We start from the raw sequence: 26,969 nt of genomic DNA, 5'->3' as shown, positions 1-26,969 counted from the left end.
CCCTTAATCTACCTCCCCCTGTTTAGAAAAAAAAATGAATAACCTCTAGTCTAGCCTGTAAGCTCTACAATATTTGGCCCTGGGTGGATTTCGTGTGTGATGTCTCATTCCATGCGTTACAAATTTCAACCTCTTAGTTGTGCTCCAACATTGTGTATACACAACAACAAAATATGCTGGGTTAAAAACAACCCAGCGCTGGCTAAATAGTGGACAGAACACACGTTCTGGTTTTTGCCCTAATACCACACAGCTGATTCAAATTATCAACACTTGATGATTAGATGAATCAGCTGTGCAAGGGCAAAACCTAAAACATGCACCCCTTGGGGTCACGAGGACTGAGCTTGGGAAACCCTGGCTTGGGCGTTTAAGCCCTTATTAAACCTACAAAAGTGTCAGTGCTCCACCTTAACATGGTTAACAATACAACAGAACAGATTAAGTGAATTGACATGTACTCTCACATGTGACCAAAAACAACTATCAGTTGGGTCACCTCCAGTCTTCTGATCTGACCTGGTGAATCGTAGTGCAATAACTCAGCATCAACAATCCAACTTAAATAAAACAATGGGTTGTTTGTGTTTGTGACCCAACTGGCTGGGTCAAAATAACTCAACATGTCCAATATCTACCCAAGTTGGGTTGTTTTTCACCCAGCATTTTTTTGTTGTTGTTGAGTGTACTGGAGTAATTTATTTCACCCAAATCAACATACTTGTGTCTGTCTTGTGTTAAAAATATGTTTGAGGTAAGGTATCACGTTGCAGTAGTGTAGTCTTTTGTAGGCGATTTGGAACTGTTGATACGATTTTGTGGTATGATTAATTGATTTACACACACTTTTGCAATACCTGAAGTACAGCCTCACATTTATTTTTACTGCTCTAATTACGTTGGTAACCCGTTTATAATAGAAATAAGCACCTCGGGGGTTTGTGATATTTGGCCAATATACCAAGGCGAAGGGTCCTGCGTAAGGACAGACCTTAGACGTGGTGTATTGGCCATATACCACACCTCATCGGGCCTTATTGTTTTAATAAATATAGTCATATGTGAATTAATAAGTTGTAATAAACTGTATGCTCAATGAATAAGTCATAAACGGTATGTGAAAAATACAGTATGCGCGATCTGAAGACTTGTCGGTCTTGCAGGTCTTGCACAAAGAAATGTGTATTTTCAACACACGGTGGCGACACATCCAACCCTAATCAGAGCCAGATGGCTCGTGCAAGGCAAGCCGCACTCGGCATAGAAGTTTTGGAAGCGTGCGCTGAGAGCTCGAAGGAAAGTAGTGGGACTCCGGAGGAGAGAGAGAAGGAGCGAGTGAAAGAGAGAGAAAGAACTTCGTGCTTTACGTTACACACAGACACGGGATAAAGGACGACTGCGTGGACAGTTGTCATATACATTTTGTGCCTTTTAATTTGTAAATCAACGTTTACACGTGCGTTTACGGTTGTAGTGGATGTAAAGGGATTAGAATAGAATCGGGGGAATGTATCCTGCTCGGGCAACAGTGACCGACCGTCTTCCGAGATGTCAACTCAACATTCTCCGGGCCATCATGCTACTCCAGGCCGTTCTAGAGATGACTGCGACCAGTAAGAATGTGACTTTTTATTACGGTGCTACAATGTAATGTCGCATCATCAGAAAAACACGAAACGTTTTATGGCATTAATGTTAATATTTTAAGCCATTAATACGGTGATATAAATCTAGTCTATTGGTCGCTAGCCTATATCAATCTATTCGATTGACGTGTCTGCAACAATTTTAATTTCCTCTTTTTAATTGTAATTTTTTCGTGTATTTTTGGGGTGTGATTTTCAAATTGTTATATGGACTTTAAATTCGTTTTTTTTGGCTTTAAAATAGGCTACTTGTTTAAACAAACGTGTTATAATTTATTAGGCTATATTAATAATAACATATCTTACTGTATACAACAATAGCTAAATTATCTGTGGAAGGCGCTACATAATAGGCGTTCAAGTATTGGTCACCGCCAAGTCTTTTATATTTGAAACAAAGCCAGTTTAAACATTGATTTATAATCTCCAGTATTGAAAGACAAAGGGACTTCTCTTCTCAGGTGATGATGGAGGGGATAACCATCTCACTCCCAGCTGGAGGTCCATTGTGTGTGTCCCTCCATTTGTAATTAAATGTCATCTAAAATGTAATCTATGTAATCCCAAAAGTAATTATTTATCACGAGAGTGCCTACTAGTAACTACTAGTACTATTAGTAATTATGCATAGTTCTAGAAAGGTCTGGAACTCACCTTTCTGGTAAAAAGTGTTATAAATTGCTGAGGTGTACTCATTTTTGAGGCACAAGCTCAAGTACATGTACAAATATTATGAAAATATTTAAAAAATCAAAAAATAGGCAATAGGGCTTTCTAAATATATTAACAATCAAATTATAAACAAATTACTATAAGATTTCACCTTTCTTTATTCTGTAAAATAAAGATGGTGACTACAAAATTGGCACCATTTCACATAACTGATGACAGAGAATGTTCTGTCCTGCATCCTCGGAGTGATGCAGAGATGCCGTTCAAATGTCTGCACCCTTTTTCCAACTACAGTTTTAAGCATAATGTGATGTTGTCTCTCTGTGACCCAGAGAAAGTGGTTTTGTTAAAGTTTTACTCAATTATTTTGTATTTTTTCATGTTGAGAGCTATACATACATTTTATAATATTGCAGCGAGATGGGACCACTTTTGCTGCACTGTAAAAAATGGCCTGTCATTTTTACAGTAACTTACTGGCAGCACAGTAGCCAGTATGTAACTGTACATTTACAGTAAATTACTGGCAGCACAGAAGACAGTAAATGATGGTAGATTTACAGGACCTTTTAATTCGAACACAAATTGAACTGCATATTAACTGGAACTCCTGACTACAGGAACATACACTATTTCTAGAATTGACATTGCATTATTGGAAGCACTGTGGTTAGTAAACTGTTAGATTTACAGTGCAGGGAGCTAGTGCCAATGACAGGCAGGACGTCTGTTACATGTATTTTATATAGGTATTTCAATATTATCAATACCTATTTTGTCATTTGTATTTCACTGGCCCGAACTACAATTAAAGTAGCCTATTTTGTAACAGTTTAATTATAATACATGTATTTTGTATTTTCTAATACAAATATATACTAGCAAGTAGCCCGCTTAACTACAACATTCTGGTAGCATAATCTTTTTACTTGTTATGACTGGCCTATTCTTGTTTACCTTAATTTAATACACTGACTGTAAGTAGCTCTGGATGTGAGCGTCTGCTAAATGACCAAAATGTAAATGTGAAAATGATCACTTCCAAAGCACACTGCGGGATATTATTCGATTGACCTCCGCCCCCAAACAAGGCCACATTTGATCCAAATACAAATAGTTTGAGGGTGGAGCTCATTAGAATAATACCTGGCAGTGGTGCTTTGCAAATGCACATTTTCAACATCCATATTTTGGTCATTTAGCAGACGCTCTTGTCCAGAGCGACTTACAGTCGGTGCATTCATCTAAGGTTGTTAAAAAAGAAACACACATATCACTGAGATAGCAAGTAAAACGTTGCCGTAACCATTACTGGGAATGTTGTTGTAGTTATTAAGGATGCATTGGTCTTCAAAAATATCCTTCATTTGTTGCAAGAGACCTTTTTGATATTTCTTTGCCCATGTCTGGCTAGTGCAAAATAGTGATGTTATGTTTGATACTGGATCTCCGAGGCATGTGTCAAAATCGCTAAGCAGTATGCTGATGCCTGTATGACTTTATCAGAAGTGTTGTTGAACAAGCACCTGATTGCTTTGGTGTGGGACGTCATCTATAATGAGGATGTTGCTCTAAATGTTTGTGACTGGCAGGTGCGGGAGAGTACACTATGTGAATCAAAGCCTCAAGTAGTGAACCTATTTTTTTTACACAATTGGCTGGAAAACTTCAATGCTTCAGGAAGCTTTATTTCCTCATCCATTAGTGCAAAGTACTTTACAGTAATATTGATGGTAACGTGCTTCCTGTAAGTTACTGTAAAAAGCAGAGCAATGACACAGTGCAATACTGTAAGAAAGTAAATGCTACTGTAATTATGATATCTTACAGTGTTTTACTGTAAATACATGAAATTAGTGCAAGCAGTTTGGCTGTTAAGTATTTGTATATTACCTCATACAGTATTTATGAATATTTGGTGTTTCGTATCACTTGCAGAGGAATTAACAAAGGCTCCCAAACAGCTGTGATTATAGGGCAAAACACATCAAAAGGACACAGTTTAATAGTCAATCATCAACAGTTTAAGACCTGGTATCACGTTCTGTCCCCTAAATAATAAAAACATTTAGTGCACTACAACCACATATCAGTTCAATGGGTACAGCATTCTCATGAACGGGTGCAACAAATTTTGCCAATTACAAGGCACATCTCGAAATGAGCCATCAATTCTTCCCCTCCCACAAAATGCCTATAATTTTTTATTTACAGAATGCTGCAGTAAATATACAGCAAAACAGCACTTTATTGTTAAATTGTAGTAAAATTACAGCAATTGCTTGCAGTGAATATGTAATTATGTCATACCAATTAATATTTAGCATTTTATATCACTTGCACCTGTAGAGGGTTTAACAAAGGCTTCTAAACCGGCAGTGAGTACAGGGCAAAATAAATCAAAAGGACATGGCAAACACTCAACCATTAAAGGTTTGATACTTGATACCCTTCTGATCTGTTCCCAATATACACATAATAGTTAGGGAACTACTACCACATATCACTTAAATTGGTACAGCACTCTCACTGATGGGTGCAACAAGTATAGCCTCGCACAAGCCACGCCTCAAAATGTGTTAATGACCACAGCAATACCATGCAGCCACAAAAGGTTTTTGGCGTTCCAAAATTACAGTATGGTAATGTATTCTGTGGGGGTGGTACTGATTTACAGTAAATTACTGGCAGCACAGTAGCCAGTAATTTACTGTAAATTTACAGGAAAAGGTTTTTAGATTCCAAAAATACAGTATGGTAGTGATGTTACGTTTGATACCAGATATCCTAAATACATCTTAAAGCAGTTTATTTCGAAGCAGTGTGCCAATGCTTGGTTCTCTTTATCAGAAGCACGTGATCAATGATGTCCAATGATGAGATTTGTTTTGTCGAACAACCGCCTGATTTGGTTTGGCATTAGTTTTAGTAGAAGAGATAAAGGCCACACTGTGCACACACTACGGCGTGTGAGACGTCATCTATAATAATATGGCTGTTCTAAATTATTTTGACCAGCAGGTGCCGCTAGTATACCCTTTGTTGATCAAAGCCTCGATGTAATGAATCTATTTTCAACACGATCATCTGGAAATGCTCAATGGTTCAGGAAGCTTCATTCCCCCATCACTACATTATGGTACTGTATTCTATGGGGTGGTATTGACTTACAGTAAATTTCTGGTAACACAGTAGCCAGTAAGTTACTGTAGATTTACAGGAAGAATATATTTTTAAATTGTATGGTACTGTATTCTGTGGGGTACATCATTCTCACTAATGGGTGAAACAAATATAGCTTCTTACAAGGCATGCATCCAAATGTGTTAATGAGACAGATAAAAACAATAAAAAAATACAGCAAAACAGGTTATACAATACTTTACTGTATAATTTTACAACAGTGTAGCAGAATGCCATTGAACCCCCATAATGCATTGCTATTTACAGTTCTCTAATATAGAATTACAGTAGCTAACTTGGAAAGGTTTGCTGTAAATTTACAGCAATTTGTTACAGTGCTGCATTCCCTAGGCCCTCCCTTTTGATATGCCATATCCCATGCAGGGCTCTGAGCTTCACAATCAGAATAAATCTAGCCTTTGTCTGGATAGGCTAGAAAAGTTGACATGTCACTCCCTATGCAAATGAGGTGTCAGATTTCACATTCTCCATCTCAGCTCCTCTTAGGCAGGTTCAGCTGAAAGGGGAGACTCTGCTATTTAGCTGAGTATACAGAAATGGATGTTGCGCCGTACAAAAAAAGACTGTTGGAACTGTTCTAGAACCGCCACTAGTCCCCTAAATAGGGGACATCAAATTGGTTTTAAAGCAAACTCAGTGATACAGTACTGACTGATGCTGAGAGTAATGACTTCAAATGAAATGCCGAGTTCAAGAACATTGGGAAATGGCGGCACTCCAATTGTTTATTTTAAGACAAAAAGTCCACCTCATTTCATCTTTTTATTTTCGGCAGGGCAGTATTAACGCATTTCAAGTTTTAATGTCACATGCAAAAGTATGGTGAAATGCTTTCTTGCCTAACTCAAAACCCAACAATGCAATAATTCATTAATAACAATGTAATACTAGAAAGGAAAAAAATCCACGAGAAATAAGAAGAAATATGAAGAACACAATAAGAAAGTAAGCATACAGGGTCAGTTCATCACAGTGGAGTGATGGAGGTGGATATGTATAGGGGTAAGGCGACTAGGTAACAGGATATATAATAAACAGAGTAGCAGCAGCTTGTATGTGACTGGGTGTGCGTGTGTGTAGAGTCAGCATAAGTGTACATGCATGTTATATGTGAGTGAGCAGGTGATGGAGTGAGTGTGCATAGACAGTGCAAAACTTAAAGGTCAATAAAGATACAAGGTTAACTGAAATAGTCTGTGTAGCTATTTTGTTAGCTATTTATCAGTCTTATTGATTGGGGATAGAAGCTGTTCAAGAGCCTGTTGTTTCCAGACTTGATGCACTGGTACCACTTGCCGTGCGGAAGTAGAGAGAAAAGTCTATTACTTGGGTGGTTGGAGTCTTTAACGATTTTCCGCGCCTTCCTACCTCGCCGCCTGTTATAGATGTTCTGGATTGCAGGGAGCTCGGCCCCAGTGATGTACTGGGCTGTCCACACCACCCTCTGTAGCTCCATGCAATCGAGGGCGGTGATATTGCCAAAGCAGGCAGTGATGCAGCCAGTAAAAATGCTCTCAATGGTACAGCTGTAAAACCTTTTCAAACTTCCGAAGGGGAAGAGGTGCTGTCACGCCTTCTTCACGACTGGACGCATGTGTTTGGACCATTTTAAGTCTTTAGGGATTTGGACACAGAGGAACTTGAAGCTCTCGACCTGCTCCACTGCGGCCCTGTGGAAGGGGGTGTGCTCACCCTCCCGTTTCCTGTAGTCCCCGATCAGCTCCTTGGTCTTACTGACGTTGAGGTTGTTGTCCTGGCACCACACTGCCAGGTCACTGACCTCCTCCCTGTAGACTGACTCATCGTCGCCGGTGATCAGGTCTACCACCGTCGTGTCGTCAGCAAACTTAATGATGGTGTTGGAGTCGTGCATGGCCACGCAGTCGTGGGTGAACAGGGAGTACAGTAGGGGACTAAGCACACACCCCTGTGGGGCCTCTGTGTTTAGGATCAGCGGGGCGGAGGTGATGTCGCCTACCCTCACCATCTGGGGTCGGCCTATCAGGAAGTCCAGGATCCAGTTGCAGATGGAGGTGTTCTGGGTACGAGCTTGGAGGGGACAATGGTGTTGAACGCTGAGCTGTAGTCAATGAACAGCATTCTCACATAGGTATTCCTCTTATCTAGGTGGATGAGGGCAGTGTGGAGTGCAATTAAGATTGCGTCATCTATGGATCTGTTGGGACGTTATGCAAATTGAGGTGGGTCTAAGGAAGCCTAGAAGAGCTTCCAGGCTTCCTTCATAACGGTCAATTGTGAATGAGGGAAAAAAATAATTACAGGGGCAGTTTGACCAAACTAATCCCGTTCGAATTGTCCACCGGAAAGACGGACATGCTGGGGTAACAATTACATAACCAATGTTCTGTAGTACTACTAGTCCCGGGGCGAATAGGACTTAAGCCAAACAATCATTCTCCTCCCCACACTTAACCTGTGAAAGGGCATAAACATCCCATGATTCTATATAAACTTTTTAACTGCTCTATATAACCTTCATAACTGCTGTCTATAGGATGAAGATGCCCAGATTGGTGTCTGTGGCCTTATGTTAAGTATTGGATAGTTTGGAACGGAGGACATTGGATATTAATTTCCAATTTTGGTTTGCCCTCTTGTGAATCAAATAGGATTTTCATTTGTTACCCAGTTTGTCTATGTGTGATTAATCTCCAGCTAGAAGATGTGTCTGGGTTTGTTTGGATTACACCAGTCCTCCCTATTGGTTTTGGATATTATTTACAATGGTTGGAGGAGGCAGAGCTTTCTAAAGCCATATTCTGGAATGCCACTCTCTCTCTCAGACTAGAGTCAGGAGCCCAGAATGTTAATCCAAGATACTTCACTGTCTGAGTTATAACCCCTTCACATGGGGTTTTATAATGGAACAGGAACAGAGGAGGAGGAAAACTCACCCCCTCGTAACCATTTCACATCTCAACCAGCAGACTGGAAAAGAGGAGTGGAAAGAAACAGCTATTCGGAATCGGCCGTGATACAGTCTCATTCTCTTACTCTTTCATAACAGTCAGTGGGCTATAAATCATTTGGGTGGAACTACCTCGACGGCAGATTTTGAACGAGACAGAATGTTGACATTAAAGGCACTTTACCTTTGAGAAAACTCACCCCGTGGACTCTGTCTCTTTCAGGGAGACTCTGAAAAGTCCTCGCCCTCCTCAGCTCTGATAGCTGAGCTCTTATACCCCTTTCTCATCTCTTCTCCTAATGCATGGTACAGTAACTCAGCCATCCACTAGTGCATCTTTAAAAGCCTTCTCAGACTTCCAGGAATGTGAAAGATTAACTGTGTGTGTGTGTGTGTGTGTGTGTGTGTGTGTGTGTGTGTGTGTGTGTGTGTGTGTGTGTGTGTGTGTTGTGTGTGTGTGTGTGTGTGTGCATTGTGTGTGTGTGTGTGTGTGTGCGTGCATTGTGTGTGTGTGTGTGTGTGTGCATTGTGTGTGTGTGTGTGTGTGTGTGTGTGTGTGTGTGTGTGCATTGTGTGTGTGTGTGTGCGTGCATTGTGTGTGTGTGTGTGTGCGTGCATTGTGTGTGTTTTTGGGACAATTTGGGTCCAGTTTGAAGCATCTGGAAAGAAAAGAAAGTCACACACCTATTAATCAGCACTAAGTCATAAATCATACACTCCACGCCCCTTGTTACTTTCAAACAACAGTGTGTAAAGTATGTCATGCAATAGCAATTACCTATTTCCCCTTTGTTAATAACCTCAGATGTTTGCCAAGTTTATATGGCAGTATTGCTCAACATACACAATGTTTGGAAGATGTCTTGTCTTGTTGTTTAATTGATGGTAATAGAATTATTGTGTAATGTTACATAAAACTGATGGATGTGGATTAGATGAACAAATTTAATACGACCACTATAAGACATCCATTTTTTTATTTAATTTGTTTACCCTCAGTCTCTTTCCTCAAGTTATGATTGTTGTATGTTTGGGCTTGTAGTGATTGTAGTGAAGCAACTGGCAGTAGTAGCAGAGCTACACTGTTACAGAAAACTTTAAATTATATAATATTTTGTATTACAATAAAATACTCTGAAATGTTTCATACTGTAAATTATAGTGCATTGTGGGAAAATGTTGTGGGCGGGGAAAGAATTGCTTCATTTCGAATGGTACTGTAATTCCACCCTACAGAATACATTACAGTTTTTTTGGTAGGGAGGTTACGTTTGATACCGGCGCGCCGAGGCATGTGTCAAAATCGCTAAGCAGTTTACTTTGAAGCAATATGCTGATGCCTGTATCCCTTTATTAGAACCACGTGATTAATGGTGTCCGAAGCTTTGTTTGGTCGAACAACCACCTGATTTGGTTTGGTATTGGTTTTGGTAGAAGACAAAAAAGCTATTATGTGCACGCACTACAGCGTGTGGGACGTCGTCTATAATAATCTCACTGCTCTCAATTGTTTTGACCAGCAGGTGCCACTAGTGTACGCTGTGTTGAGCAAAGCCTCGTTTAATGAACCTATTTTCAACAGAATTGCCTGGAAAACCTCAAATCTTAAGGAAGGTTAGTTTCCCATCACTACTTTTTGGAGCACCAAAGACCTTTTGACCACTATAGTTGGTATTTTTTATTACTTGCAATTCTAGAGGCTTTAAAACTGGCAGCGTCTACAGGGTAACTAGACCAAAAGGACACAGCAGAACTATCATCCAGTTAAAGTTTAAGATTTGTTGCCACTTCAATCTGTCTCATAGACATAATATATTGATAAGGCATTATGACCACATAAGAGTTAAATTGGTACAGCATTCTTACTCACGGGTATAACAAATATAACCTCTTACCAGGCATGCCTTAAAATATGTTAATGAGACAGATAGAACAATACCATGCACCCACTAGAGGTCCTTGTTTTTTGCCGCTCTAAAGATATAGTACGGTACTGAATTGTGTGGGGTGGAATTACAGCAATCTCCCACAATGCACCATCTTTTACAGTATGCTGCAGTAAAAGGTTTCCAAGTGTTTCACTGATGACAATGCCTAAACTGACTGTATAAATGACAGTTTTCCGTTACAGCGTATGTCACTCTCCCCTTGCAACCTCATGCTATTTAAGCATACGTATTCACGTTCCTTTGTCATCTAAAATCCTTCTGAGAAACACCATCTCCCCAGAAAGCTTTGTTAAAAAAAAAAAATGTTTTTTAGTCTTGGGAATATGATTCGAGGCTAAACATTGTCCACTCTCATGTCATATCCTCGTTTTGTCTCTGCCCTCTCTGTGCTAGAGAGAGGGTTTCATAAAGTTTCTTCATTACAAACTGAAGCCAAGCATGGAAAACCCCTTCCTGTAATTACTGACTCTACATTGCACAGTGGAGGTGAGGGCATGGCGGAGAGAGAAACCTCCTCTGCATATCCATGGGCTCAAGAGTTTAACAGATATGAAAAAGGGAGGTTGGCTCTTTGCTGTAGATCTGACTTGTTCTTTAAAACTCCTATTGTAGCTAAGGGCCTCGTTCCCTTGACTCAGTGTCAAAAATGTGCCTAAATGATCAGTTATTTGATAGAAGAACGACATTGATTATTTAAGAAGATACTTAAAAGGTGCCATTATTAGACATGCATCAATGCACCCCGTGGGTTGTTTAGGCTATGCAATAATGTAGGCATAATGCCAATGTAGTAAAAATATATGTACATTTCACTGAAAGGTATAAAATGACATTTTTTTTAAATTCCACTGTAAATATGTCAGTGTACATTTCTTAAGCCTGTTTGCATTGCATTAAGGACTTAAGGCTCTCAAACACTGCACCGAATGTGGGTCTATCATTCGGGAAATCTAGCGTTCGTCTGCCGATCATTCAGTGTGCTGTGTTTTAGGGATCACCCGCTGTCAACATCTGACTGCCAACATTTTTCAAGCAGTTCGACATGTAAAATCGGTGCACACCCGGTTCACAAATTACGTTCAGAGCTGCTAAGTAATCTTGCCCAGCAAACACTATTGGTGTGTCTGAGCCCTTAACTTATTTGTGGTAGGGGGCAGTATTGGGTAGCTTGGATGAAAAACGTGCCCAAATTAAGCTGCCTGCTACTCAGCCGTAAAAGCTAGAATATGCTAGAAAAGCTAGAATATGCTAGAATATCCGAGTTCCCAGACAGGTTAACCTGGTTAACCTGTCTAGGACTGGGGAACCCCCCCGCAACTGCCAATGAAAGTGTAGGGCGCCAAATTCAAAACAACAAAAATCTCATAATTAAAATTCCTCAAGCATACAAGTATTTTACCATTTTAAAGATAAAATCCTCATTAATCCAGCCAAGGTGTCTGATTTCAAAAAGGATTTACAGCGAAAGAACCACAAACGATTATGTTAGGTCACCACCAAGCCACAGAAGAAAAAAAATCTGCCAAAGAGAGGAGTCACAAAAAGCACAAATAGAGATAAAATGAATCACTAACCTTTGATGATCTTCATCAGATGACACTCATAGGATTTCATGTTACACAATACATGTATGTTTTGTTTGATAAAGTTCATATTTATATAAAAAAATCTGAGTTTACATTGGCGCGTTACGTTCAGTAGTTCTAAAACATGCAGTGATTGTGCAGAGAGCAACATCAAATTTCAGAAATACTCATAATAAACATTGATAAAGATACGACTATTGTACATGGAACTTTAGATAATCTTCTCCTTAATGCAACCACTGTGTCAGATTTCAAAAAAGCAAACCGTGCAATAATCTGAGTACAGCCTTTAGGCAACAAAGCAGCCAAAAAGATACCCGCCATATTGGGTAGTCAACATTACTCAGAAAAAAATAAAATAATATTCACTTACCTTTGATGATCTTCTTTGATTCCTTCCCAGGAATCCCAGTTCCACCATAAATGTTTGGTTTGTTCGATAATGTCCATCAGTTATGTCCAAATCTTTTGTTAGCGCGTTTGGTAAACAAATCCAAAAGCGCGTCACAGCCTGTAGAAACATGCCAAACTAAGTATGGAATAAATCTTTACGATGTTTTTTACTTAAACTTCATTAATCTTCCACCGAACAATTCCTTTAGAGTAGAATCCTCAAAACAGTTTCTAAATACTGTTGACATCTAGTGGAAGCCTTGGGAAGTGAAACATAACTAATATCACCATGTATCTTCAATGGGGGCTGAGTTGAAAAACTACAAACCTCAGATTTCCCACTTCCTGGTTGGATTTTTTCTCAGGTTTTTGCCTGCTATATGAGTTATGTTATACTCACAGACATCATTCAAACAGTTTGAGAAACGTCAGAGTGTTTTCTATGCAATACTAATAATATATTAGCATCTGGGACTGAGTAGGAGGCAGTTCACTCTGGGAACGCTATTCATCCAAAAGTGAAAATGCTGCCCCCTATCCCAAAGAAGTTATGGAACGCGTTGCATGCAGACTGGTAAAATCTCTTGTCGCCTAAAATTAGGCCGTTGTACGTTGCCACACTCTCTCAGAGCTGATTAAAAAAAATACTGAACAGGATTCTTAGCCAAAGATTAATATTTATTTTTAAATGAAAATATACATGCAATTTATCAGTCAACAGAGGCATTCCTCCATTTTTCCTTGCTCTGTCCTTAAGTTAAAAAAAAACATTCTCCCAAAGATGTGACAGGCAGCATCAGGTTTCTCTCCATGAAGAAGGGCTTTTATGCATTCATAATTTCCCACAGCATCATGTCCATCTAGGAACAGATCACTCATATATGCTTCCCCAGAGCAGAGCAGAGCAGAGCTAGAGTAGCAGAGGTTGTGGTGACTGGTGATGGGGCTAATGTTGGCTGGCTGGCTCGTATATCTGAGAAACAGTCTGTCTGAGGAAGGGTAACCTCCTTGCCTTCTCCCTGCCACCCATGACATCAGGGCTTTGGATGGGGATGCCTTGGCACTTGGCAGGCACCCGCTGCTGCCACTCCTAGCTCTTAAACTAAATTCACCCCAAGGATCACTCTCCTTCTTTTTCTTTTTTTCCCTTCTCTCCCTCTTTCTTTCTCCCTATTCCAATTTTTTGTCTCCCAAACTCATCCCAGGATCACTCTCTTGCTGTCTCTCTCTTTTCTTTCTCTTTCTCCCACTTACTAGCTTGTTCTCCTGTTTTCTTCCCATTTCTGTCCCACTCCCTCACCCTCATGGTGTCGCAGCTCTACTGTACCTGGCTGGTGTACTGTTCGGTTTGGCTGTGGATCCACACTTGGCTGCTGTTATCTGAGTTGACTGGCATGCTGTTCTTGGCATGGCTGTGTGTGTTTACTCACTGTGTTCTGTGTGAGAGGAAAAAGGCAGAAAGGAATGGATGTGCGACGGTTTGAGCTTTCGAAATCCAGCTTCTGTTCTGTTCTCTCCCCCACCTCAAACATTCTGCCCTGCGCTGTGAAAACCACTGGACCATCAGTTTAGTACCAGGAATCAGAAATGTGTTAGTTCACATCACTTGATTAATAGAATACAGTGCCTTCAGAAAGTATTCACACCACGTGATTAATAGAATACAGTGCCTTCAGAAAGTATTCACACCACTTGATTAATAGAATACAGTGCCTTCAGAAAGTATTCACACCACTTGATTAATATAATACAGTGCCTTCAGAAAGTATTCACACCACTTGATTAGTAGAATACAGTGCCTTCAGAAAGTATTCACACCACTTGATTAATAGAATACAGTGCCTTCAGAAAGTATTCACACCACTTGATTAATATAATACAGTGCCTTCAGAAAGTATTCACACCACTTGATTAATAGAATACAGTGCCTTCAGAAAGTATTCACACCACTTGATTAATAGAATACAGGGCCTTCAGAAAGTATTCACACCACTTGATTAATAGAATACAGTGCCTTCAGAAAGTATTCACACCACTTGATTAATAGAATACAGTGCCTTCAGAAAGTATTCACACCACTTGATTAATAGAATACAGTGCCTTCAGAAAGTATTCACACCACTTGATTAATAGAATACAGTGCCTTCAGAAAGTATTCACACCACTTGATTAATAGAATACAGTGCCTTCAGAAAGTATTCACACCACTTGACGTGTTCCACATTTAGTTGTGTTACAGTCTGAATTTAAAATGGATAATGTCAATTATGTTTTTAGAAATGTTTACAAATTAATTAAAAATGAAAAGCTGAAATGTCTTGAGTCAATAAGTATTCAACCCCTTTGTTATGGCAAGCCTAAGTAAGTTCAGGAGTAAAAGATTTGCATAACAAGTAACATAATAAGGTTCATGGACTTACTCTCTATGCAATAATAGTGTTTAACATGACTTTTGAATGACTACCTCATCTCTGTACGCCACACATACAATTAGCTGTAAGATCCCTCAGTCGAGCAGTGAATTTCAAACACAGATTCAACCACGAAGACCAGGGAGGGTTTCCAATGCCTCGCAAAGGGCACCTATTGGTAGATGGGTAAAATAAACTGATATTGAATGTCCCTTTGAGCATGGTGAAGTTATTAATTACACTTTGGATGGTGTATCAATAAACCCAGTCACTACAAAGATACAGGCGTCCTTCCTAACTCAGTTGCCGGAGAGGAGGGAAACCACTCTGGGATTTCGCACAGCAAAATCAATGGTGTAAATTTAACTCTGAAAGTAAATGTCACTCATTTTCAGTGAACATATGAGTCCCACTGTACTGGTGTTAAATAAAATAATCTCCTCACAATTATCCCAGTGGGAAAGCAACATAATGCTGGTCTCGCTCTTGGCAGAGATTCCATTTAGAGCTCAGTGGCAGAGACGAACTCTGTGAGATAAACTTCTAAATTGATAGTGCTATTTATTTAGGTGATTTTACAGCAAGCTAGCTGCTTCACATGCTGATATTGATATTTGGTATTATTGTGTGTAGCTATGTTTTCTAGCTAGCTACATAGCTAGCCAGCTAGTCAGCCCAGGGAGAGGGAGATCATTGCATTGTGGGTTTTGTATTAGACTTGAGCTGAAACAGATCCCCCCCCCAAAAAAAATCACAGTTCTGCCAATCTTCTTATTACAACAAAATGAAACATTTGTTCACAGAAAACATTGCTTTCAGATATTAGTGTTATTTAACAGTATTAAAAATAGGAATTTGGGATGGATTATCCCTTTAAACATTGAGCATTTCCATCCAATTGTGTCAAAAATAGGTTCATTACTCGAGGCTTTGATCAGCACGTTTTAATGTTACACTAGTGGCACCTGCTGGTCAAAATAATTTAAAACACTCAAATGACACACTGTAGCATGTGCACAGGGTAGCCTTTTAGTCTTCTACCGAAACCAATACCAAAGATTCTGGTTATACTGACAAGATGCATGTTTCTCCGCCTTAACAATGGGAGTCGTTGTCCACAAAGTGGCACGGCGGGCTGTCTTGCTACCTCCTATCCTTTCTTTGGATTGGTGAATACATCTCATATTGTAATACTTTTTGAATATTCAATGAGGATTTTTGACATCAACCGCCTGTATTCAATGGAAAGAAAGGCTATGCTACTAAGCCTCTCGAGGCCTCCCTCTTCCTCTCAGCCAATACCAAACCGGTGGTTGTTCGACAAAGTGAAGCTTCGGACGTTCTTCTGATAAAGAAGAATCAGCACACTGCTTGGAAGTAAACTGCTTAGTGATTTTGATGCATGCGTCATCGCTCCGGTATCAAATGTAACACCACTACTTGCAAGGTGATGTGTAATTCCTCTTGGAATCCAGCCAGAGTTAGGATAGCCAACAGTGGGCAATTGGCTGCAGGGTTAGGAAACTCACCTAAAACACTACTTAAACCATTTTTAACCAGAACAACAACCATTTCAGTAACAGGTGCAATAAATCTAACTAACTCATTGGATTAGTTTAGAAAAATGTATGTTATTTATCTTTGTGTTGATGCAATAGAGCATGCTGGGAAATGTGATAATGATGGGTGTGGTTTTACTGTTTTACTCTCCACAGTGTAGAACAATAACTCAAATTATTAACACCAACACTGGGGGTTCTTTTACACCACTGTTCATTTCACTCGTAAAAAGTGAATTTAACTCCTGAATCAACACTAGAAATGTTACACTGAAAAAGCAACACTGGACAATTTGCTGTGCACAGTGAGGAGTTCAATGGCTGTGATAGGAGAAAACTGAGGATGGATCAACAACATTGTAGTTACTCCACAATACTAAACTAAATGACAGAGTGAAAAAAAGGAAAACCTGTGCAGAATAAAAATATTCCAAAACATGCATCCTGTTTGCAAAAAGGCACTAAAGTAAAACTGAATTTTTTTTGCAAATAAATGAACTTTATGTCCTGAATACAAAGTGTGGTGGTGGCTGCATCATGTTATTGGTATGATTGTCATCGTCAAGGAGTAGGGGATTTTTTAGGATAAAAATAAACAGAATAGAGTTAAGCACCAGGAAAACCTGGTTCAGTCTGCTTTCCAACAGACACTGGGAGACAAATTCACCTTTCAGCAGGACAATAACCTAAAACACTGGAGTTGCTTACCAAGAAGACGTATGTTCCTGAGTGGCCTAATTACAGTTTGACTTAAATTGGCTTGAAAGCATTGATCAACAACCAACTTGACAGAGCTTGAATATTGTTTTTAAAGAATAACGTGCAAATATTGTACAATCCAGGTGTGCAAAGCTTTTAGAGACTCACCCAGAAAGACTCACAGCTGTAATCGCTGCCAAAGGTGATTCTAAAATGTATTGACTCAGGGGTGTGAATACTTATGTAAATGAGATATTTTTTGCAGAAATGTCTAAATACATGTTTTCACTTTGTCATTATGGAGTATTGTATGTAGATGGGTGCGAGGAAAAACAAATATTTAATCAATTTTGAATTCAGGGTGTAACACAACAAAATGTGGAATAAGTCAAGGGGTATGAATACTTTTTGAAGGCACCAAAATACCATGTTAATTTCCCTCGTGACAGTCACTGTTTCTCTTTCACGGTTTCTCTCTCGCTCTCTCTCTTGCTCTCTCTCTCTCTCGCTCTCTCCTGGTGAGTTGTTGAGTTGAGGTAGCACTCTCCTCTCTACAGGTGTTTCTGGTGAGAATAACGTCTGGCTAACTAGCACCCTGAGCGCTAAAACAGGCCAGTTTGGATTGCAGGAAATGTCATTTTACGGGCCTCTAATGATTTGTGTTCATTACGGAGCTATGTTAAGGCAACAAAACAAAAAAAACGCTTCCTTATTACCATGGTTCCTTATTACCACAGTCTCTGTGAGTAGAGAGAGAAACATAGGCTTAAGAGGGCAAAGTTGATTTGGCGGTACTATATATTTTTGTGTGATTTTTTGTACTGAACCTGCTTGGCCTCCACGTTAAGCTGTTTAGCAGTACTCCGCCTCTATTTCACCCTGTTTGTTTAACATACAAACGTGTGTTTAACTCTTCTCTTCTTTTACTGGTTGGTAATTAGTTTCAGTAGCCGTACAAACTTTAATCCTGCTGTAGTTTGAAGGTTAGGAAATCTACTCTCTTTGAAGATTAGTTCCTTTAAAGAGGGTTAGGTCTAAGCCAGTGGTTGGACACGCGGACTCTGGCCACCGAATGCACCGTGTATGTTGTAGCAGCTCAATGAGAGGCATTTATAACAGGATTGGGAGAAGTCTAGGCCATTTTCATCCCATTGTTTTAGGGAGGATAATTGAGGCTTGGTCGATTGGTGTTGCTTCTGTGCGTCAAAAGAAAGAACGGCCAAAGTTGGGTCATGAGTAATCTGCCTGTTGAGGCGCCTGGAAATGTTTGTGTAATTGGAGAAAGAGGAAAGATTATGATTATTCTCTGCTGTAGACTTATATGCCATCAAAATGACATTGTTTGGAAGAAGACAGTTGATTTTTCTGTAGTTTTTTTGGAACCTTACGTTTTTACGATGGATTCAAAGTCACTGACAGCAACTTTTTATGAGGAATTCACTCCCTCCATGGTCTCCTGTGTTGCCTCCTGACGCTTTTTCCCCCGTTCCCTTTCTACTCTCCAAAGGGATTCAGTTAGTAAAGTAATACTTTGTATTTAAGACTGCTGAGGGATTAGGCCTATGGTTTCCAGGGGTCTCCACTGCCCTGACTGTTCACAGAGCCCCAGCCTCCACAGCCTCCGAGCTTCAGTCAAACAGAAACGAGCAGGACACAGCCTGTTTGTATAGGCTCAGCCTTTGTCACATTGTTCCCATCAGTGGCTGACAATTAAACGGCAGTCCTTGTTTGCTCAGCCACTCCATTCAGGAACAAAGGGCTTGAGGACTGAGGAGCCCTTACTACTACTGCATGACTGGGGTGGTTATGGCATTTTGACCCTGCCTGTGTGTGTTGCAGGAGTCTCCAAGAGGCTAGTGCAGGCAAGGGCCACCTACCACCCTGGCATCAATAGAAGCAATTTAACTCACTCCCTCTTCAACGGCTCTAATTCTTCTGTGAAGACAGAGCTATTAGCTTCTTTCAGTCTTTTGCTATTCCTCTTTCTCTGTCACTCTCTCTGTCACTGTTTTTCTCTCACTCCCACTCTCTCTCTCTATACTCCCCTCTATCTGTCTCTCTCTCGGCTCTCTCTCTCTGTCTCTCTCGCTCTCTCTCTCTCTCTCTCTCCCTTTTTCTCCCCCTGTCCTCTACTCTTGTGACCACACCGACCAAGGAATCCAGAAATAAAAGGCTTCATTTGGTTCATTCTGAGTGATCATTAGCCAAGGACCCAGCCACGGCCCACGAGGACTCTGCCCAAGTATGTGCCGACAGAGGGGAACCAATGGTGATGTACAGTGTGGTGCCAGGACAGGACTTGGGCCGTCTGGGACCAGGCGGCCCAAGGAGACCTTAGGGAGTTAGAGCTCCCTCTGCAGCCCCTCAGCCCCCTTGAAACCCCCTCAAACCTGGGAAAGAGATCTCACCCACCTCCCCTAGCATATTCACAGAGGCATTACAAAGGATGGAAGCCACTTAGAGCTCTGCAGGCTTGATGCGCTAACCAGTGGGTGAACCTTTTGAAGAGGAGCCCTGATTTCTCAATTTGTCTACCCATTGTCGAGGTATTTACTTGAGACGAGAGCCACTTAAGAGCCCTACTGGCTGGATGTGTTAACCAGAAGCCAGTAGGCCCTTTGAAGGAGGCCTTAGACTTCTGTTTGATGTCTCAGTGTTTGTGGGCAAGGTGGAATATGTCAGAATGGTAATGGAAGGAGTAGTTCAATTCCTTATTGGAGCTCCTGGCCTGGACCTTCTGCATTGTGAGCAGACAGAGACTCTCCCACAATCTGAGTATCAAACAGATCCCCTATCTCAGAGATGTGTGTGATTGTGTAGATGTGAGCCAGACCAGAGCATGTTGAGTACAGCAGAGACCAGGAATTAATGCGTTTATCCTGCGGGATGCGGAAGGTCACTTGGCCTCCATGGAATCTCTCAGAGGTGGAGTGTTGAAGGGAACGTTTTGTTTACTTGTTGGAGAGGCCTTTTTCTTCATATTCCCACTTTTAACAGTTATTTCATTTACCGTTTGATGTTTACCAAGTCTGGCACCAGGGTTTTGGATCCGGCCCAAGTTCAGGTTCACCCTTTGGTGCCTCTCTCTGTACCCCCATTGCTGAGGCTTCTCTTTCTGAGAGCATCAATTTCAACAGCGCCGGAAATGAAACTGCATCGCCTCCTGAGTTTGAGAGAGCGAGAGAGCAAGAGAAAAAATGCCAGGCGCTGTTTAACCTTGTTTTTACAATAAATAATCGATAATATTTCAACCGGACGGTAAACTTTTCAATACAAGAGAGAAAGACAAGGTCTCGCTCCAGTGGCGCGCACATGAACTAACGTGATGTGATCATTCTCGCTCATTTTTCAGAATAAAATCCTGAAACTATGTCTAAAGACTGGGGAAAGGAATCTGGTTGATATCCCTTTAAATGGAGGATTGCAATGGAACAGAGTAGTTTCAGAAAAACCGCACTTCCTGGTTGGATTTTCCTCAGGTTTTTGCCTGGAATGTAAGTTATGTTATACTCAGACAATATTTTGACAGTTTTGGAAACTTTAGAATGTTTTCTATCCTAATCTGCCAACTATCTGCATATTCTAGCTTCTGGGCCTGAGAAATAGGCAGTTTACTTTGGTAACGTTTTTTTATCCAAACATCAAAATACTACCCCCTAACTTCAAGAGGTTTTAAAAGGGATTGGAAGCTCTAAATCACGCCGTCGTGATTTTGTGACCTGTCTGACCTGCGTTGCTGCAGCACTAAGCTTACAGACGAGAAGGGTTTTACCTCCCCACACGCAAGGTCATTAAGCTCCACCACAATAGTTATTTACCTCCACATCAGTCTTTCTGTAGTTGAATTGGCCCCAAATGCCCCCAACCTAGGCGTCAACAATTGTTCATTGGAAACCAATGTTTTCTATAACACTGTTTAGTAATAGTGCTGTCTGGAATATACACACCCTCAGGGCCATGGGCCAGGCTTGTTCCACGGGAGGGAGAGAGAGAGAGAGAGACCCGTACCTGCTTCCCTATTTTGGTCATTGTGGATTCTTATTTATGACATGCACCGTCGGCCCGCTGATTTGGTATGGCCGCCCGGTGCGGCCCACCAAGTGGAGTAGAGCACCGTAACACTGACTGGTTGTGATTCATGACTGTTTGAGAGGGCAGTCCAAACACTGGACCGATCAAGACAAGCTTGCTGTTATTGTTTGCCTTCAGTGTGTATGTGTGTTCCAGAGAGCTGTGGCTGTGTGAGAGCTTGGCAGGCCGTGTCGCTTGTCTGTTTGTGCTCCCCGTCCACACACAAACGCACGCAAGCACCAATCCTCAGAAGGTTGGGTGAATTGATGGTTGCCCTTTGATCGGAGAGAGTTATAGTGACTTAAATGTATGAGCCTCAGAGTAAATGGTCCATGGCTCCAACAGCCTGGACACACACACTCTCTCTCTTTGGTTAGCCTCCTGACGCTCTCTGCAGGCCCACAGTCACATGAACCACAGACTACAGGCTTGTGATGAGTTTTTATGAGATTTTTATTCTCTGTGAAACTGATTTTCAGTATATCTTCTAGCTACATGTATACTAGTACAGATTCGTTGATAGACCATAAAGGCCTACTAACAGTATGAGAGTTCTTTGGCGAAACCTTCTGATGATGTACAGTTTTAGATTTATTTCGAGGTATGATTCAATTTGCAGGTCCAGATGAAAATAAACCACTAAGGAAACCTAGTCAGTTGTACAACTGAATTCCTTCAACTGAAATGTGTCTTCCGCATTTAACCCAACCCCTCTGAATCGGCCTTAATCGACATCCACGTCTTCGGCGCCCGGGAAACAGTGGGTTAACCGCCTTGCTCAGAACGACAGATGTTTACCTTGTCAGCTCTGGGATTCGATCCAGCAACCTTTCCGTTTACTGGCCCAACGCTCTAACCACTAGGTTACCTACGGTGTGTGTGTGTGTACGTGCGTCTGCCATGTGTGCTGTGAGAGAGCTTGGCGGGCCGTGTCGCTTGTCTGCCCATAAGGATGTCAGTCTCTTTGCGCTCCCTATCCATCCCTGGAACATTCTGTCATTATTTTTGTTGTAGATTCAGAATTGATTATTGGATTCCCCCCTACAGCACGGTGTATCACAGCCGATGTCATGGTTGTGGTTTGGTCCCTGGACAGTCACAGTGACAGGCAGATGTGACCCGCTGTCTGTCCTTTCCAAATGCACTCTAGTTTTATTAGTTCATCAATTAACTCTCAAACCGGATTTCGAGAAGGGAGTGTGTACAGGAAGTCTGTATTAGCACGTGCTAATAATTCTCTGTGTGTGTCCAATTCCTCCGCTGCGCCCCCCCCCCCCCCCCCCCTTCAAACGACAAATTATTCATCTCCCCCTCGTTACTAAAACTGTCGTGCCACACACATGCACACATGTACACACACACACATACAAACACACACACACACACATACACACACACACACCACCAGCCTGCCCCCCCACACACACACAAATACACGCAAACACCAATCCTCGGAAGGTTGGGTAAATTGATGGTTGCCCTTTGACCGGAGAGAGTTATAGTGACTTAAATGAATTAGCCTCAGAGTTAATGGTCCCTGCGATGGCTCCAACAGCCTGGACACACACACTCTCTCTCTTTGGTTAGCCTCCTGACGCTCTCTGCAGGCCCACAGTCACATGAACCACAGACTACAGGCTTGTGATGAGTTTTTATGAGATTCTTATCTACCAGCTACATGTCTACTTGTACGGATTCTTCAATAGACATTTAGACCTACTAACGGCATTATCATTATCATACAATTTTATATATTATTACTGAACAAAAATGTAAATGCAACATGCAACAATTTCTAAGATTTTACTGAGTTACAGTAAATAATTGAATTAGGCCCTAATCTATGGATTTCACATGACTGGGCAGGGGCGCAGGCCTGGGAGGGCATGGGCCCACCCACTGGGGAGCCAAGGCCAGCCTTCCCCTCCTCAGACGATCCCGCAGGTGAAGAAGCCGGATGTGGAGGTCCTGGGCTGGCGTGGTTACACGTGGTCTGCGGTTGGAGGCGGCTTATGGTAGAGAAATTAACATTCAATTTCGTGCGTTATGGGACCGACACTTTACATGATGCGTTTATATTTTTGTTCAGTATATTTATATGCTTTGAGGTATGATTTAATTAGCAGGTCCAGATGAAAATAAACCACTAGTATGTGTGTGTGTGTGTGTGTGTGTGTGTGTGTGTGTGTGTGTGTGTGTGTGTGTGTGTGTGTGTGTGTGTGTGTGTGTGTGTGTGTGTGTGTGTGTGTGTGTGTGTGTGTGTGTGTGTGTGTGTGTTTCAGAGAGCTGTGGCTCTGTGAGAGCAAATCTAATTTATTCTTTCTTTTTCAAAACTCTAGAAAAGTTCAAAGCAACACGCTATGGTAGGTTTACAGCATTCGTTGTCACAGAGGTGGTCTTGGAATGCCACCAAGATGGCCTGGTTGCTTAGTAATCCAAAAGCAATTAGCTGTGGTGCAGAGATATGTGGAATAACACAGAGAATGCAGGTTGGCTGCTGCCTGTGTATTTACTCTCTAGTAGAAGGTGTATGCCCCCTGTCCCATCTGGATCTGGATGGTTTTTCATTGCCTGGTAACTGAGGGGGAAAATACTTCCAGCTGCTCTCCGGTTCTCACTTCCTCACCTGGGACAGGGCAATACTTCATTCTTTCTTTCTTTCTTTCTTTCTTTCTTTCTTTCTTTTTTTCTTTCTTTCTTCTCTACTTCTTGTTCTCTCCTTTACAATTTCTTTCACTTTCCCAAACTCACTCTCTCTCTCTCTCTCTCTCTCTCTCTCTCTCTCTCTCTCTCTCTCTCTCTCTCTCTCTCTCTCTCTCTCTCTCTCTCTCTCTCTCTCTCTCTCTCTCTCTCTCTCTCTCTCTCTCTCTCTCTCTCTCTCTCTCTCTCTCTCTCTCTCTCTCTCTCTCTCTCTCTCTCTGCTGCAGTACTATACCAGAGAGTCCGCCCGAGTTTCCAGCCTCCAAGCTTACTCCAGTGAGTAAACACACAGTCCATCCCTGCTGTGCACACTGTACCGTGGCCTCTTTCTTAACCTCAACATTATCCAGGGTCCAGAGCCAGGGCCGTTTTAGGGCCAGCCAAGCTCCGCTCCATGCTGTCTCTGTGGGGAGATTTCTCCACGGACCTGGCCCGGTCTGAAAAATAATCGCCAGAATAACATGGAGCCAGAAAGAGATAAAGATAACAATGTAGAACAGTTTGTCAGCTAGGGGCAGTCCGGGCCAGCAGGCAGAATAGCAGCATAGCTCTATCCCCCAGAAGGTAACCTCTTCCCTCGGAAGCCGAGCCAAGAGCAATCCCCCAGCAGCATATTTCACCTCTCTACTGAGACCAGAGGAGATATCAGCCTCCAGAACAGAGAAGCAGCTTTTGTCTCTCCGACCGCACTGTCAGGTAGAGGCAAGTATCAGCATATCATAAAAACTAATGCACAACTGTTTTTCAAAAGCGAAAGTGGGGGAAATCCCTGAACCAGGCGTAATGAAAGAAGGAGAGAGAGGGAAAGTCAGCAGTCAGCAGCCATGCAGGACCAAGACTATTCCATCCCATCCATCCTCCCATAGGATCACCTATCACCACCCCTAACTCTCCTTTCTCTGACACATAAAAATAGTACAACCCACTCTCAAGTGTTTTCTATCTGCCACTGCTTCCCTGGTCAGTTCTCTAGCTACTCATTTCCCTCTGTCACTCTCTCCCTTTCCCTCTCATTTCCTTCAATTCCCCTGTCTTTCTTTCACTGCCACTCTCCATTTCCCTCTTTCCCGCCCTTCCTCTCTCTCCCGGTCTCCCGCCTCTGGACAGGAAGAGGGCACCTTAGTGGGTGTTATTTTTGGAGCCCTGTCTATCAAAGCAGGGATCAGGGGGAGATTTGGGAGCCTTTTGCGCCTTTTCCTCTCGCCCTCGGTCACAGGATATCAGTGTTTCACACCAATTGGCCGGTGAATAAACAACGTAGTCGTGGTTACGGCCAATCTCGCTCATCTTACACCGCTAAAGTACCACCTGGCTGTCAGTCAGACAATGCTCCCGGTAACCACTCTTACATCATCAGAGTTGTGGGGAAAAAGGAGAGCATACCGAAATGAGTGCTTCAGTTCTTGTGAATCGCTCGATTAAGTTGCTAAAAGACAGGATGTGTTTAAATATTTCCCAAAATGTTTAGCTGGATATTATTTGGTAGAGGTACTTAACCCTTTACAACTGTGGGAAGGGCTACATTGAAATGTTTCTTACAGAAGAAATATGAAAAGCATATTAGAAATTGAAAGGGAACACTTTGGAGATCGTGGGAAAATGATTAGACCAAAGTTGAGGACACAACAGCTCACCTGACACAAGACTGAACCAATCAATTACACCGTTGATTTTATGTGCATTTTACATTTACTGTACTTTTCACGGCATTTGTTAATAACCAAATCTGAAAAAACTGAAAACATTCAGCAACATGATAAGAATATTCCTGGGAAATGTGGGGTAGGTGCAACAGAAGACAACAACATTACAAGGGTTTGAGTGAGAGGATTAACTGGTGTCTCCAAGTGGCCACACACCTCTCCAAACTGTGCACAGTTCCTAAGTAATTAAGTCTTCAACTAAAAGTATATATATTTTTTTTCATCTCTCCTAGCTGTGCCATTGAAGGACTAAAGCAAGCACGCTAGTTGTTTTGTTTGGAACACAACCCTGCATCCCCGCCCTCGCACAATTACTGGTGTTTACGCAATCCAAAAACTGAGTCAGACGGGCATCATTTGAAAGCTTGTTCTATTGTCAACATGAATAGTGAAGTTATAAAATACGATCTTAACATTTTTAGGCTTTCACAGGGCAAGTCAGAGAAACAGATCGTAATGCTGGTGTGCATAGAAAGGTGTCATTCAGGTGCGTGTTTCGTGGCAAATCTTCTTCACAATAGACAAACAGGTTCATTCTGTTCAGAACAACCCAGGGATGTGACGCCGTGTAGCCTTGTAACTGCACATCAAACACAGTGAGCATAAACGTTGACACTGTATATGACATACAGTTGAAGTCATTAGAATCATTAAAACTTGTTTTTCAACCACTCCACAAATTTCTTGTTAACAAACTATAGTTTTGGCAAGTCTGTTAGGATATCTACTTTGTGCATGACACAAGTCATTTGTCCAACAATTGTTTACAGACAGATTATTTCATTTATAATTCACTGTATCACAATTCCAGTGGGCCAGAAGTTTACATACACTAAGTTGACTGTGCCTTTAAACAGCTTGGAAAATTCCAGAAAAGTATGTCATGGCTTTAGAAGCTTCTGATAGGCTAAACATCATTTGAGTCAATTGAGGTCAATTGGAGGTGTACCTGTGGATGTATTTCAAGGCCTACCTTCAAACTCAGTGCCTCATTGCTTGACATATTGGGAAAATCAAAAGAAATCAGCCAAGACCTCAGAAAAAAATTGTAGACCTCCACAAGCCTGGTTCATCCTTGGGAGCAATTTCCAAACGTTCATCTGTACAAACAATAGTACCCAAGTATAAACACCATGGGCCCACACAGCCGTCATACCGCTCAGGAAGGAGACGTGTTCTGTCTCCTAGAGATGAAAGAACTTTGGTGTGAAAAGTGCAAATCAATCCCAGAACAACAGCAAAGGACCTTTTGAAGATGCTGGAGGAAACAGGTACAAAAGTATCTATATCCACAGTAAAACAAGTCCTATATCACTATAACCTGAAAGGCTGCTCTGCAGCTTCTATCTCAAGGCCATCAGACTGTTAAACAGCCACCACTAACATTGAGTGGCTGCTGCCAACATACTGACTCAACTACAGCTACTTTAATAATGTAAAAATGTAT

At 41.5% G+C, this 26,969-nt stretch overlaps 1 protein-coding gene across 1 annotated transcript in view; it reads left to right on the top strand.

The window, feature by feature from the left end:
* The first annotated feature begins 1,301 nt into the window (after positions 1-1,301).
* LOC139407691 (inactive tyrosine-protein kinase transmembrane receptor ROR1-like) overlaps positions 1,302-26,969 on the top strand; it is a 188,848-nt gene continuing 163,180 nt past the window's right edge. Inside the window, exon 1 of the mRNA XM_071151539.1 lies at positions 1,302-1,613. Coding sequence (XP_071007640.1) covers positions 1,508-1,613 — 106 coding nt within the window. The 5' untranslated portion in view covers positions 1,302-1,507. The remainder of the gene's footprint in view (positions 1,614-26,969) is intronic.

This window comes from Oncorhynchus clarkii, chromosome 4 (assembly GCF_045791955.1).
Source record: "Oncorhynchus clarkii lewisi isolate Uvic-CL-2024 chromosome 4, UVic_Ocla_1.0, whole genome shotgun sequence".
Taxonomy (NCBI): domain Eukaryota; kingdom Metazoa; phylum Chordata; class Actinopteri; order Salmoniformes; family Salmonidae; genus Oncorhynchus; species Oncorhynchus clarkii.
The sequence above is the reverse complement of the archived record's forward strand: the minus strand, read 5'-3'. Positions and strand labels throughout refer to the sequence as shown.